This window comes from Oryzias latipes, chromosome 6 (assembly GCF_053564925.1).
Source record: "Oryzias latipes strain Hd-rR chromosome 6, Olatipes_Hd-rR_3.1".
Taxonomy (NCBI): Eukaryota; Metazoa; Chordata; class Actinopteri; order Beloniformes; family Adrianichthyidae; genus Oryzias; species Oryzias latipes.
This window is the reverse complement of record NC_136242.1, coordinates 22,895,436-22,911,825: the sequence shown is the minus strand read 5'-3', so window position 1 is coordinate 22,911,825 and position 16,390 is coordinate 22,895,436. Positions and strand designations below refer to the sequence as shown.

Sequence of the window (16,390 nt, the reverse complement as noted above, 5' to 3'; positions counted from 1 at the left end):
AGCTGTCACGCTATAGAGAGCAGGTAAATAACTCTGGGACATGGTGTCAAACACTCTGAAGTAAAGAGGAAAAGAAGGAAATTTCTCTAAGTCCTCTCACTAAAAGGTCGATGACCCATTCACCCATGTAATGAGGTCTTTTAGCCAAATGTGAAGCATCTCAAGTGTGAGTGCATGTGTGAATGGAAAAAGTGTAAAAGAGAAGTAGAGCTTACAAAGTTGCATTTAAATCAATTCAAATGTAATCATGTGCATACATGTCCCTTAATACCTGAGCTGCACACATGTTTTTCAAAGGAGGTCATTTGTCTTGTATGACCGAACAGCCAGCAATATTCGTTTGAATAGACATAGCGAAATTGAGTCATACTGTACCTAAAAGAAAATGAATCGCGGGAAGAAACTCCAGTCAACATGGCTGTGGCTTCATTTGTGTCATTCTGTATGATATGGGTGACATTGGAGATAATGTGCTAATACAAATATAGTCTGTGGCCCTGTGATGAATTGGGTGACCCGCCAAAAATGAGCCTTAACCATAACAACTGGATCAGGGTCCAGCAACCCTGTGCTCTTAGCCTTAAATAACAAGTACAGAAAGTTATGAATGGAAAATTAGGTAAGAAAATAGTAGATCTCTACTAAATTAAATGGTCCCTGCATGCTGTATTCTGCATGGTTGTCTACTTCCGTCCATTATTCTCCTTCACAGTTACTTACTCATCATCATATCTGGCGTCATCGGTTTCAGAGTGGTAGCCACTCAAGTGGCTCTTATTACTTTCCGGTTACACTTACTTTTGATTTTGTGTGACGCCTGCACTTACATTCACCTGGGGCTCCGCTTGGGCTTCATCACTGTACAGTTGTGTCTGCTTATGAAGATTCTGTTTAGGTAAGCAGTTCGTTGGGAGACAGCAGCAGGGATGCTCGCAACAACACTAAGTCCTAATGAGGATTTAACTAAACCCACAGAGTCTACTGTGTAACTATACCAACCCCTGTGGAAAGCCTGACACTGCATCTCCAGCATGTGTGTGTGTGGGTGGGTTTGTGCATGTGGGTTTGTTGTGTGTTTTTTGTGTGTACGCTGCAAGCTAGAATTATTGACACTTGGGGGGGGAGGGACAGGAGGCAGAAAACCCAAAAGAAGGATGAAGAACAAGACAGTAGAGAATTACAGAGGATGGAAAGGAAAAAGTGGGATCTGTAGCAAAGGAGATGCTAGACTGAGCAGGGTTTATTAATATCCATTTGGGGGTAGGAGGTGTGTGGGGAGTGTGCAGGGCCCACTAATGCTTCTCTTGGCACTGGCACAGTTTGGCACCCTGTCTAAAAAGACTTGGGAAGTGATCTGAATAACCCTCAAGCATTAAGAAAACAGCTATGACTTTGGCTTTTAGTGTTTTTTTTTTCTTAAATGCCACTTTAAGTATTAGATAACCCAGTCTCAACTACAAAGACAACTAAATAACTGATTCATATTAGATATGCAAAAAAGAAAAGTAATCTTAATAAATTGGGTTGCTGTACACTTGGTACAGCCCAAGATCTAATAATAGTCAACTTTTGAGTGACAGCTCTATTTATTTATGTAAACCAGTGGTGGCACAGAGTTAAGCTGAGGCATAGGGATATTATAATATAATTTGTATGCAGTACAAGTAACATCTAGGCAGCTAGAAAGAATCTAATGGATGCTCCACATACAGTATTAGAAAATATTCATATATTCCCTGTCTGAGCAGCATGTAATCCCATCCACACATTTAATCATCGCTTGTGTCATACAGTTAGAGAAAGTAGTGTCCTTACATAGACATTATACAGCACCGACTCTGAGCCCCTTCATTTCCCTCAACCAGCAAGAAACCTGACATCCTCAAACTGTTGTTCTTCATATTTTTATTTAGCTACATCCTTCCAGAAGTCACATTTTCATTTTTACTCTTATGTAAGTTCATTAATTATACTTCACCAAAATACAAAAATTAAAAGACAGCACATGGGATGCGTAAAATTAAAGGAGAAGTAGTATAAGGGAGGGGGGCAAAGGGAGCAGATAACTTCCAAACTAATGGCTTATTCCTGAAGATCAAAAAGGAGGAGACTAAACTGATAATATCCAACCAAAGATACTTGAGATTGCAGAGCCTGTCTCCTATTCCATAGCTAATTCGCAAAGGGGGTAATTAAAAGGAAGCTATGAAAATTCTCAAATATATGCACACACATGGGCACACATGCATCGTCCTGCATTGTGGGAGGCCTGCCACACGTGGCTTTGATTGCACGAGTCTTTTATCCCTTGGCAGCCCATTGCCTGTGTAAAGCACATTTACAATGTCAATAAAAACCATTGCTAATCATTTGCTGGGCATCTAAAAAATGCAATGCTGACGGTACTGTGACTAACACATTTCCCTTCGTCTTTCCTACAGCCTCCCAGGCCGCTGTACAAACGCAAATGGTTGTTTGCATGATTGAAAAAACAAACACACCCACTGATATGCACAAGACCAACAAAAAAAAAAATAGAGCTGAACAAATATATACATGGTATAAAACCAGGAGATGAGACTGCTCATTGTGTATCAGTGTTAATGTGTCTCAGGTCCTTTTTAGAGGCAATGATGGAGGTCTTTATTGTTGGTTAATCTATTTAAGGCTGATGGGGGTGTAATGTAGGTGGGAACACAACATGGTGAGATCCAATGAGCAAAAAATAAAATAACATATTGATATTTTCACTTTTTATTAACACCTACACCTGAAATCTCCTTCAAGCAACACCACATCAAGCTGTGGAACAACTGCATGCAAAACCTACAGAAAACGTAGTCTTTCCAACTTGCAGGTGGATTGTCGTATAATACATCAGATAGATTTCATCCAAATGAATTAATTTAGGAATTCACTTAAGTTTTGTTTGTTCCAACTTCACACACTATCTTGATTCAGTGCTTCAGGGCTGCTTGCAGCTGTTCTTTGTGTCTACACATGCATGTGGTAAAAATGCATTTCTTTCTTTTTTTGTTCATTTTCTCAATTACAGAGGAAGATGAGAGACAGAAAGAGACAATGCCAGTCTTCTTCTCAAGGGGAACTCTGCTGTGCTTCAGTTTAAAAGATTCTCAGCAGGGGTGTTAATGGGTCTTGGGGATAGGTGTGTGGGTGTGAATCTGTGCATGGGGGGGGGGGGGGGGGGGGTCACACCCATTGACAGAAAGACAGTAGGAAATATACCAGAGCTCTTCATGGTCTAGTAACCGTAATACCGTGGCACATTTACTTAAGCCAGTAATCTTTTCTTCACACTCTGTCCCACCAAAGGCTGCTAAAGTACGCTGCAGCATAACTTTTATATGTATTTTTTGTTTGTTTGTTTGTTTTTTTTGTTACATGAAATGCCTTTGTAATATGGTTAAAATGTGGCGAGGATAAAACCTGCTACTGTCAAATGAGGTTTTTATTTCTTTCCTTTTCAGGGTTTTTCAGTAAGCTTTTTATAATAGATGACCCTGTTAAATGCTCACCATGAACTATAATAAAAAACAAACAAACAAAAAGAAACCACTGAACTCAAGTTTAGTTCAAAGTAGATTAATACTAGCTGCTATGTTAATAATTTGGATTCAACCTTAAACTTACCTCTGACAAAAATTTCTTGTCCTGAACTGAAAGCCTTGCAGAAACAATGTTAAAGTCTTCTCCATTCATATTTTGATCTATTGTAAGCGTGTGATCTTTTATAAATGATTATGCTGTTTTAAGCCAAAATAGAAAAAAATAAATAAAAGAACAGCCGGACAGTTTTGAGCCAGATACCCTTTTAGACCATGAAAATGAAGAAATGAATGGATCTATTCATCTGCAAGTGGATGCTCAGACTGGGGCAGAGCAGGGAGCTTGTAACACACCAACTGTACCATCTACGTCACATCTACAGGGTTTTTCCAACAGCATGTTTTCATCTGCTACTCATAAATGCAATTTTAAGCTAATTTTCTTAGTATATCTCCTCCATCATGAGAAAAATGCCAAAAGAACATGTTAAAAAAACAAAAACACAATTTTCATTAGAGTAGGTCTTTAAAAACTACTCTTACACAAAGTGGTTAATTCTGCTCATCAACACAACTATCTAAAGATTTAAAGGAAACCTTTTACAATTACACACCTCATACAAATGCAGTGATAAAGCGTTAAACGGACATACTGACGATTTTTATACCTTCCCCAAGAGCCTGGCAGTTATTGTTTTATAATGGATCAATACTTTGAGTGACTCATGAACTGAGCTGAGTCCAGAAATATTGTCAGAATGTCCAAAATGTGCACATGCATCAATATGGACTGTGCATGTAGAGAGAACAGCAAGCTTAATACACAGTGCTGTGTGTGAAATGTGTGCATCTGTTAGGGTTCAGTATCATATTTAAGAAAAAAAAAATATTAAAACTGCTACAGGATTTTTCTATTTCTTTGTTTTCCAGGAAAAGGAAAGGGTCACATTATGTATTAGCTGGAACGACAGTGAACGAACTGTAACAGCCTAGTTATTAGAATCAATAGCTATAACCACAATTCTTCAATTTCAGATTTGGCTCTTGACTCTGTCAATGAATATCAAATTATCCTGCCTTAAAGCACGAAAATCCCATTTCAAAGTTCAGGGTTAAGGCTGGGGTATAGATCAGAGCAGGTCACATAGAAAAACTAATAATGAAAGGGCTCAATGCAAAATTACACTAAATGTTGCAACACCTTCCTTGAGCAAAAATACACAAATAACATTGATTTACTCAGTAGCATCTTTTAAGTGTAAACTGGTGCAATAATAAAGTCACATATAGGTATCTAACAAGAAAGTTTTTAATTAAATACAACAATTAAAAAAAAATCAAACATAATTTCATTTGAAAATGACATCTCCATATCAGCTTATAGATATAAATAATCAAAAGTCTACACAGTGTAAGAGGTTTATATACAAGAGGTTAGCTCCTGTAAGGAGTAAGAGACAAATATATTTGGCAGAAAAAAAGACAAAGTTTATTTGCATTTTGATTTGAAAAAAAAAAAAAAGTCTATCTCATTTGCTGCTTTGTGAGACAACAGTAATTGTTATAGTTGATGGGTATGGAGTTGGTATATATCTATAGAGAGTTGGGTCCTACCCCTCTGGGTCGGCTGCTGTTTAGCCGCTGCGGCTCAAGATGGGGACTTGCATCGCTGCTTTACTTTGAGGAGGCTGTGTACCCATCTGCGATACTGCACTTGGCTGGCTATGCGGTTCCCCACACGGGAGGAGGTCCAAACTAGTAGTGACCAGCAAACTTTTTACGCGCTCAGCCTGTTTCCCAATGTTTGTTTGCATCAGTTAAGGAGGTTTGAGATGGGAATTGAGGTTGTGTGTGGGTCTGGGGGATAGGGTGAAGGTGATTTTTATTTTTGTATTGTTGTGTTAGTTTCATGTTATTTATAATATAAATAAAGACTGATGGCTCAATATTCTGATGACAGATCATAGCCTTCGAGGTTCATACTTTCCACTTAAAAATAAAATCTCTCTCTCTCTCTCTCTCTCTCTCTCTCTAAAATACTAAAAGAAATTAAAAAGAAAATTAAGATTAGACCTTTGTCTTTTGTTTTTGGAACAAGCAGTATTCCCCTGGAAAGAAAATTTAACAGAACTTTATTTATATATCTTTTAATGCACACTCATAACATGCCACCTAATTTTGCAGCATAAGTTCGACTTTGTAGACATGAGCTTTGGAAAGTGCAAGTGAAATTAGCTATCATGCAACCGAGAACAGGTAAATACCCAGAGTCTCAGAGCTTTTCACTAGTTTGGGGTTTCATTACTTTCAGAAGCATGTGAGCCAAAAACAAGTTGACATCCCATCTCCGGTCTCTTAGGTCTGCTCACGTCTCAGCCTTGAACTGTTCCTGGATTCCCTTAAGGCTGGTTCACACTCTGAGAGAGGGGAGACACTTTGTTTTGCACCATGCACGGCTGCAAAAGCAAGACAAATGGTTATTCTGGCCAAGGCATTTTAGACTCTACAAGAAATTTGTTTAAGTGCAGAGCTTGTAACACTCTACAAACAAAATTTGAAAGCCTTACAAACCCACAGGCCCCTTAGTTCCTTCTTAAATGCTGATTATAGTGGATTATTTAAAGTATATGAAAGAAACAAAACCAGGCAGACCGAATGGGATTCAATTCACCTTATTCACAAATATATAGATATATTTACAACATGCCCCAGAGATCAACAACCCTTCACAACCCTACACTCATACAACCCCAGTCTGAATGTTCCTTATTTCCCTCCACTCCTGTAGGCGTCTTCCACCCTACCATACCATACCACCATATTTGTAGTCCATGAGCTTTACATGCTGCAGTCCTCCCCACGCCCACAAACATTAAATCAATCAAGGAAACAAACACAAAACAATGGACCATAAAACTTAAGGGCTATCATACGGAAGATATACCTTATTTTCTGTTTTCCCCACAGTAGAATACCCATCCTAATAAATATGTGGCAATGCAACAAGCTCCTTAAGTTCTTAGGACACGCCAAATGCAACATTGGATGCATGCAAAAAGCATTGTAACAGAAATCTCAGGGCCATGGCAATGACAGAATTCACAGCTTTACAAATTAAAAAAAAAAAAAAACTTGTGTTGGAGCAGAGGATTAACGGGATTTGACCGTTGAAAAATCTCTTGATAGTAAAGATTGTGTCGTGAGGAAGTGTGCTTATCAATACTTGACAATCAGAAATGGGAGTTTATGGTTTTCCTCTATGTGCTTTTTTCTACCTGGTCAGGGCACATTTTAGGAAATACTGCCCTCAAACAATCAGCTGCTGTAACTACACAACTTATTTATTAGTTCTGCTTCAACCTTTGAACCAAAAGAAAAGTGGTTTGTTTAAAAAAAAAAAAGTATAAGTGCATTCATTTCAAGGTAACTGTGTGCTTTATATTTGTACAGATAGATTAAAAAACAAAACAAACCTTTTTACTTGCTGGGCTGCTTGAAGACAAATGGCCAATTGGTATTGAACTCTATTTAGAAAAGGATGGCTGACACTTTACACTCTGCAAACCTAGGAGCACTTGGGGGCAACTCTAGAAGTGCACTGCCAAAAGAAATATATTACTGAGGGTCGCAAGCTCCACTTTAGGGAATTTACTGCACCCTTACACTTGCACACACACCCACTTTTACACACAGTTAAGAGGCCCTTCTCATAACAAACCCTATGATCTGTGCTAAGAACATGCTGCCCATGCTGCCATTGTTGAAATACAGCAGTGACAGAACGACTTAGTCTGACAACGGGTGACTGAAAGATGGCCACAGGCAAATATGTCACAGCCAGTTTACGCTTCTCATCACAACCCTGTGCACGGCTTGGTATGGCTTGTATGATTCAACCACAGATGCTTGTTGTTTACAAAGGCAGACGTACTTGGGAGAGACCCAGATTTAAAGGGAGGAAAAGCAACGGATTGACATTGTGACTCCACTGCATCCATCAACCAAATCTGTACCTTCTTGTTTACGCAAATAAGATGAAGCTTTCTGCCAGAGCTGCACTTCTACAGACTGGAAGTTCATGGTAGGACTTCTATTACAATGACATCCAGAGCAAGGAAGTAACATCCCATTCATTCTGAAATCAGCTGGAAATAGAGTCCTGCTGTCCAAATATGAGTCTCCTTAGAAAGAGCAAACCTCCTTTAACCCCTACCCCCATCAAACACACTGCATCATTTCACCAGACATCAAACATTGACAAAGTCCTTTTTTAGTGCTGCCTGTTGGCACTGTAACTCCAGGCTAACGAAGTCACACGCTGGCAGAATATTAATAACAGCAAGCCAATCACAGATCTGCATGGGGGGAAACTTATTTGCATATGAGAAGTGTGGGACCAAACAGTAGACTGCCTTCACACATCTTCGGCATGGTGGGATGTCTTTTTGTAAGCAAGCTTGAGTTAATGTTTATCCCAAAATGGAGCTTCCAAAAACATTTGCTGTTTAACTCATTCTTTTGATTTGTCATTTTTCTCTTTTCTTTTTTTTGTTTATAAAAAAAATACAACAGGACCAACTGAACTTTCTTCTAAGTTCAACAAATGCTAATGTGTTAATACATCTTTTAGGGCAGCTACATTCACTTCTGTAATTTTGCCAACATAAGTGGTATTCTATCAACACAGAAAAAAGACTTGCATATTTTTCTAACTTGTGCATTTTTTTTTCCAAACACTGCATGTCAAAAGAAATTTGGTAACCAAAAACTGTAACAGTTTGATCTTTTCTTTTCTTCTAAAAGTGTGAACAACTTTTTGCAGTTTGAGGTTACGGTTTTGATTACAGTATGTGTTCCCCATAACCTGTACATCGCCTAATGCATGTGATAAGAAATCATGCAGCAGCTTTTATCGCTGGCTGTGTTTATTGAAAGCTGTGAAACCGTTGTGTACAAGCCTGTGTTTGAGCAGCAATCACAACTGTGTAAACATGCCAACTGCTATTCTTCACAATGACTGGCTTGCAGATTTACCAAAAAATCTCACACCGACTGCTCATCATCACGTTCATCTCTGTACTTTGTTCTTTTTTTTTTTTTACTGAAGTTGCAGATTCCCTCTGAGTGAGAGACCTGGGATTAGAGAATGACCCATTTCAGTGGCTGTTTGTTTCCCCAACTACCAAACACCTACTGTGTTCTCAGCACAGTGAAATCAATAAAATCCATTGAGCTGGAGTGCTCCTGTTAAAAGCTTTTGTAAGACAAGATGTGACTTTTGTATGACACATGTATAAAACAGTCAGCTTTCTTAATGTAAGAGGTCAATTAGGAGATTTTGTTGCTTTTTATTTATGCTCAGAAATCTTTTGTATGCAACCAATGCTCCATTATGAAAAATATATCAAAGTGACAAAACGAATCAAGTATAAAGCAGGGAAATTGGTATGCACTGGTAAACATGTTAAGAGTAAGTATATTTTAAGACAATGCTAATTAAAAAATAAGGAGAACTGTTTGTGTAAAGGCTCCAAAGGTAAACATAAATACAAGTATTTTTTTAAACACGTTTTTCTCCGGCACATTAAATATCTGATGAAAACCGAAATCAAAATATAGAGCAAACATTTCCATTGATCAATGCAGGTGATTTTAAATTTAGTCTTGCAAAGAATTGACTTGTTATTATTTGCTTACTTAGTTTAGGAAAAACGCAACTGCTAAATAGTTAAATGTAAATCCAAATGTAAAAAAAACAAAAAAAGTGTAAAGAGGTGTATTGAACTGGTCTTAACTGCTGAGTGGAAACAGCCCATTAGTCAATTACCTTTGCAACTTCCTGTCTATAATTTAAACGGTTTAGGTGCAAGATTTACAAGTACACTCAGTTAATCTATTGAGAATTGTCAATTTCTAGCTGTTTCAAAGTCAATGAAACAATCAATGGTTGAGATTTTTGATCAGTTTAACTAATTAATGCATATTTGATCAATGAGAAAAATCACTTTTTTGCGTCAGTTCCCTGCCTTTAAATTTATTCATTTGGCAAAGTATTAAAGGTAACAGGAATTTGGCATAGAGCTAAAAACAAGAATAGAAATCAGCTGACTTATTTCCGACCATCAAAGCATGAGGGTGGAGGGATCAGTTCGCTTTCACTACCACGATTCCTCTTTCACTGGTGTCATATCACTCAGTTCAGTTTAGAGTGTGGAAATCACTACATTCTTCTGTGAGTCAACTCTCCTCAGAGTATTGGTCGATGGTGCTGACTGAGCCAGGACAGCTAATAAATCACCAACTGCTGTCCTAAAATGGCGGGGTCGTGATTGGAGAGGGAAGGGATCTGTGAGCGAGGGTTAATGAATACAGGCCACATCGATCTGCTTCAAACAGTCGCCTCTCTTACACCCTCCACTCCTCTGTTCTGATGCCAAATGCTGCTCCAGCACTTTCCCGACCTGCCACACTAAGCACAGGCTGAGTTGTGTGGGATCCACTGGGGCAAGGGGGAGGCATTAGACAGTAGTTAAGACAAAAGTTAATAGCTAGTGCTAAGAACCAATTTGATCTGTCGGTTCTCACTACACAGCAGGGTGGGGCTCCATTGGTAAGGCAGTCAATTGGAGACTTTAATAATAATATACAAACAAGATAGACATTTTAAAGAACTTTTTTTCCCATTGCCATTGAGGTATTCCAGGGTGTTAATTATTTTACTCAGATGACTTAAAACCTAAAAGATTATTTTATAAACTGTTGATTTTTTACACCGGTGCCTAATATCAGTGTAGTGGTTGGCCAAATTTCAAAAATTGCATATTTAAAATTTATGTATTTGCAGCACTGAACCTTTTTTACCTAACTGAGATAATGAAAACAAAAATATATATATTAGAAATACTTATTATTTTTTTTGTAATGACATGTCCTATTTTTCTGTAAAACCAGAAACATGTATTTCCTATTAGCCCCATTTCTTAAAAGCAAGCCTCTGAAATAAGCTGAAAACTACAAAAGTCCACACACAAAAATAAAAAAATGAAAAAAATAAAATAAAACATCTTCAATGATTTTGAGGCTCCAAAAAGTTAGACACATTTGCGGTTGATGTAATTGTCGATGCAGGGAAATGTTATAATCAAACATGGGAGACATTTCTTTCTTAACAGAGATATGTTCTAACCTTTATTTCACCATTTTGTTGCATTTATTCTGCACCTAGTGCCTTTTTAAATGTGCTACTTTATCATCGTAGGTGCTGTCCTCCACCAGTCACTGTGGTCAAGCCACATTAATTTTTCAATAACCTGGTGAAGTATAGCATTTTTGTAATGTCTCTTTACCTTCATAAATTAGTATAAAATAGATATTGACAAAGAGACATTCTTTATGAATTTCTTTTTTTTTTGCCTTTATTTAGATGCACATGCCCAATAAAGTTTGTGTGTGGCAGACCTGGGGGAAAGGAGCAGAGAATATGGTCATTAACCAAATGCAGAGAAAGAGAGAGAGAAGCTTCTTCTCCTGCATTCAAATGACTCTTAATCCAACACTATCAACACTTCTCTTCTCTCCGACCCCTCACTCCTAATCCTCATCCCTCTTCGTCTGTAGCTTTCTTTGCTATTTCACTGAGGAGATTTCCAGGCAGCACTTTCTCTCATCTGTCTTTCTCATTCTTCGTATATGTTCTTATTTATCTCATTTCTCTCTTCCTGCCTAAGGTCTTTACCCCTATTTCACCAAGGACGTAGATATATGTCCTCCTACCAAACCCCAGCTGAACCCCCCCACCCGCCCCTCAATTCTTTTGGTCAGTTTATTTCCTATAGTGTGTCTTTGTATTTCTTCCATCTTTCCAAATGAAAACCTATATGCAATCTCTTCCATTTTTCTTTTCCAAAAGAGAAAACTGTCCGGCGGACAAAGTGAAGCACAGTCAGCATTTTACCGCTCTGTGATGTCACAAACCCCCTGACCCAGCCCCTCTGTTCCAACCCCAAACCCTCACACTCTAAAGCCCACATATTTCACAAAAAGAAGAAACACAAAGGTGTTTGCCTTTTTTTTTTCCTAGAGGAGCAGTGGACTCACCAAACATGCGTTACAACCCCTGAGTGTGCGGCTTCACATCAAAGTTTGGCACATTCCTTTACTCAAGAATGGGAATAGAGGAAAAAATAAACAGCAAAACAACCAGGGAGTTGTAGTAATTTGTGCAACCTTCTGTGAGAGATGTTGGAATGTGTTAATTCCAACAGATATGGAAATTTTACCTCTAGGAATCAAAAGAACAGGAAAGAATTGGTACAGGTGAGGGAAGGAGGGACGACAGAACACGTGAGAAGCCGAAACAGACAGGGTGAGAGAAAGAGAGGTGAAGATACAGTGAAGGGAGGGAGAACGAAAGATAAGGGGGGGGGGGGGGGTATTGAATGTGTTAATACACAGGAACACTGCATCAAACCAATGCACTGCTCTGAGGCTGGCTGAGCAGCTGAGAGGAGTGCGTCAGCAGTACATTCACGTTTCCACTGAAGGACAAAGGGAGGGGGCAGAGCGAGCATTTTAGCAGCCTGCAACACCGACACACATCCGAGGGGGGTAATAGAGAAAAGAGAGAGATTGGAGAATAAACAAGAAGAGAAGATGAGGATTAATATGCTGCTCCTGCTGCTTCTGTGACGGTGGGCTGCCTGTTAGAGTGTTTGCCTGGTTTTCCATTTTTCTCACAGACACTTTCCTTTACACACTTTATCTTTCTCTTGATCTGTCAGCGGTTCTTTCTCTCCGTCTCTCAGAAGCACTCTCTTTGCCTTTCTCTGTTCTACTCTGACTACTGCAGTAGTCCAACAGCCAGTCGCAAGTCTGAGAGCCACACACATGGCTAACTGCCGAAACTTACTACCTCAGCTTTGGGAAAAAAACAAAAAAATAGGAGAGCAGAGGAACACTAGAGGAGGCAGACCAGGAGGCAATCAACGACCATAAAGAAGAATCTTCAAATCCTTTGTTTATGGATACAGAAACCACTTCTACTCTCGTCCTTCCAACGTCATCCTTTCTCTTCTCTCTCATTGCAGAAGAGGACAAGAGGGCTCTCTCTCTTTTTCTCTCTTCCGTCAGCCTTTTGCAAAGCTCCGACAGCGCAGCGTATCCCTTTCTCTAACCCCCCACACAGCGCCACCATCTCTCCCTCAACCCCCTTCCCCCCAAGAGGAATAGACGGATTACTGCTAACTGTGCACACGGCAGCTTGCAGCTGCTCTGACCAGGGCCAGCCCAATCTTAGGAAAAGGCAAGAGGAACACAGAGGAGGAGAGCAGAAGAGGATGACTGTGCCGGGAGTTCCTTAGCCTTTTTCTGTCTCTCAGTCTCTGTCACAACAGGGCTAATCAGCGACCGACAAGCCCTTGGCAAAGTCACAGTGAGGGAGGTCTCTCACTCAAACAGGCGACTAACCAAGGAGCCAACACATGTACCTGGAGCTGACTGAACGAGGATTTTTCTTTTCTTTCAATTCAGTTAGTCACTTTTTCTCCCCTCTTCTGTTGCAATGGACTGCATAATGGATCGCTGTGATTTATCCACAGTGGAGCTGAATTTCAGAGTCTGCAGTCTTGCAGAGGGAAACTTAGTGAAGAAGGAAAGGATCTAGGCACTGGCTAAGACTTGGTGGCCTTACCTTTGACTGTGAGTGTTTTCTGTGTCATTCTCAGACTTTATTATCAGGAGCCATTTTGTACCATTGGCTATAATAGGGCCTCTTCACTTTTTTAGGATAATTAGCAAAAGAAAGCATCCATCTCGAGTCGTTTTGAGGGATTATAAATAAAGCTGATGCAAGACCGTTGCTTTTCAATTAGGAAAAAGCCAGAAGGAAGCAATTTCAAACTAATGAGGTATGTCACAAATTATATTTTCTTATATTCTTGCTCTGTTTTTGCCCTTCTGTTCTTCTTGTATTAATTTTTTTCTTTGTGTTCATTTTGTCTCATGTCTGTTTTTCTCTCCAACCATACAAAAATGTTGATGCAGCATCTTCCTGCACAGTCAATGGAACTTGGGAGCATTGAGTTGCTCCAGCCAGGCTAGGGTGGTCTGTCCTTTGGTGTGTGCCGTCTCCCCCCACCATGCAGAATAATGAGCCCTCCACATCATGAGTCCTTTGGGCCAGGTTAGTGTGCAGCCTACCTGGAACACAGCCCTGCTCGCCGTGATCTCCCTCATGGTGCCTGCTCTCAGTATGTGCCAATCCACAGGCCCTGAGTCGGGCTTTGTAAACCCACAAAACTGTCCAGGTGTGTGCTCCTGCACTAACCAGCTCACCAAGGTTGTCTGTACCCGCCGTGGCTTGATAAGAGTTCCTCCAAACATCCCAACCAATACCAGGTATCTAAACTTAATGGAGAACAGCATAGAGACCATTGAGGCAGACACGTTCAGACACTTGCGTCATCTAGAAGTGCTGCAGTTGGGAAGGAACGCAATCAGACAGATTGAAGTAGGGGCCTTCAATGGCCTGGCCAGTCTCAACACTCTGGAGTTGTTTGACAACAGACTGACAGTCATACCCAGTGGAGCTTTCGAGTATCTGTCAAAATTAAGAGAACTGTGGCTCAGAAATAATCCTATTGATAGCATCCCTTCTTATGCCTTCAATCGTGTCCCCTCACTCATGAGACTAGACCTTGGGGAACTGAGAAGATTGGAATACATCTCTGAGGGGGCATTTGAGGGCCTTCATAACCTCAAGTACCTTAATTTGGGAATGTGCAATCTAAGGGAGTTACCTCATCTGTCACCTTTAGTGGGATTGGAAGAGTTGGAGATATCGGATAATGTTTTTCCAGAGTTGAAGCCTTGGGCCTTCCATGGACTCAAAAATTTACGTAAACTATGGATTATGAATTCTGCCATAACAACGATTGAAAGGAATGCTTTTGATGACATCACAGCTTTGGTTGAACTCAATCTTGCTCATAATAATCTGTCATCTCTGCCCCACAACTTGTTTACTCCTCTACAGTACCTGGTGGAACTACATCTACATCACAACCCTTGGAGCTGTGACTGTGATGTAGTTTGGTTGTCGGCATGGCTCAGAGAAAACATTCCCACAAATTCCACCTGCTGTGGCCGCTGTCACACCCCTATACACATAAGAGGAAGACACCTGGTGGAAATTGATCAGACAACTTTCCAATGCTCAGCCCCGTTCATACTCGATGCTCCAAGAGATCTGAACATTTCGGCTGCAAGGGTGGCAGAACTAAGGTGCCGCACAGCAGCCATGAGTTCAGTTCGATGGCTTCTGCCCAATGGAACTGTGTTGACCCATGGCTCAGCTCACCCAAGAATATCAGTGCTCAATGATGGAACCCTCAACTTTTCCAATGTTCTCCCATCAGATACGGGAATCTACACGTGCATGGTGAGCAACATGGCAGGAAATTCCAACGCCTCTGCCTACTTAAATATCAGCAATGCTGAACTCAATACATCCAATCTGTCATACTTTACCACTGTAACAGTGGAAGTGCTGGATCCAACAGTGGAGGAGACGCCCAAGCCTAAACCCACTGTCCCTGCTTCACCCTCTGTCTTTCAACCCGTCTTCATCTCCACACCCACTGTTTTGTTTCAAAACACTCAGACTCCAAGGCAGGTATCCGTCCCAAGTCCCAGAGCCCCTGCAGAGCCAGCTGCCAGCCTGGATGAGATGATGAAAACCACCAAAATCATCATTGGCTGTTTTGTAGCCGTTACCTTAGTGGCAGCTGCCATGCTGATAGCATTCTATAAATTGCGTAAGAGGCATCAGCAAAGGAGTACTGTGGCAGCAGCCAGGACCATAGAAATAATACAGATGGAGGAACAAGTTCCCCCTGTCCCACCGACATCTAGATCTAGTGGTTCTGATGACACAGGATTGGCACTGCCAACATTAGTGGAACACAACAGCAACACATTTAAGCCTGGTTTTGTCGCGTCTTCTTCCTCATCTCGACAAGGAAGTTACAGAGCCCACTGGACCCAGAACAACTCTCTTCATCGTTCAGTCAGAGAGCATCATGGTCACATCAGCACCATTGCTGATCCATATGTTATTACAACTACTCAAGGAAAGGAAAAGGTTCAGGAGACTCAAATCTGACAGAAACTTCTTGGGGCTTTATCTCAGACTCTGACTTTACTCAAAGCACTCTTCTCCCAGCTGCTCACCTGTCCATGCAACAGAATGCACAAGGGGCATAAATGTAACTTTCTTTTGTACAGAACTGCAAAACAGACATATTTTTTCTCCTGTACATGCCTATATATGTGTATAAATATTGAAAATATATCTTATATATATATATATATATATATATATATATATATATATATATATATATATATATATATATATATATATATATATATATATATATATATATAGTCATGCAGTTGTGAAAGATGCAAATTATATTAGAAAAGAAAGCAAATTGAAACTATTTTCTATTAAGTGGTGACTTCTATTTAAAGAAAAAAGCAAACAATAAATTTCTTTTCTCACTGAAAGATAAAATGTGGTACTGTCTACTGAAACTTTGAGTTTGTTTTGTGAACGTTTAAGGGCACAGAAAAAAATAAAAATTAAAAAAAGTGACACACACCTGTTTCCAATACAGTCCAAAACGTAAACTCCTGTTTTTACTGTGCCAAATATTATATGCAATAAAATGACATTTCTGGACTGAAGAACTCAAAAAGACAAACAAGCAAAGTCTAGAGAAGTACAAAAATTTGTCCAATAGCAGCAAAATGGCACAGATAGA

The 16,390-nt window shown here is 39.9% G+C and overlaps 1 protein-coding gene across 2 annotated transcripts; it reads left to right on the top strand.

The window, feature by feature from the left end:
* The first annotated feature begins 12,689 nt into the window (after positions 1-12,689).
* Positions 12,690-15,875, top strand: lrrc4.2 (leucine rich repeat containing 4.2). 2 transcript variants are annotated; one of them, XM_023955910.2, is made up of 3 exons: positions 13,054-13,262; positions 13,350-13,471; positions 13,608-15,875. In XM_023955910.2, exon 3 carries the CDS (start codon positions 13,729-13,731, stop codon positions 15,724-15,726), a length of 1,998 nt encoding a protein of 665 aa, XP_023811678.1. In that variant the 5' UTR covers positions 13,054-13,262; positions 13,350-13,471; positions 13,608-13,728; the 3' UTR covers positions 15,727-15,875. The 2 variants fall into 2 exon arrangements, with proteins under 2 accessions (XP_078805499.1, XP_023811678.1); XM_078949373.1 differs by having other exon boundaries at positions 12,690-13,471.
* The last annotated feature ends 515 nt before the right edge of the window (positions 15,876-16,390 follow it).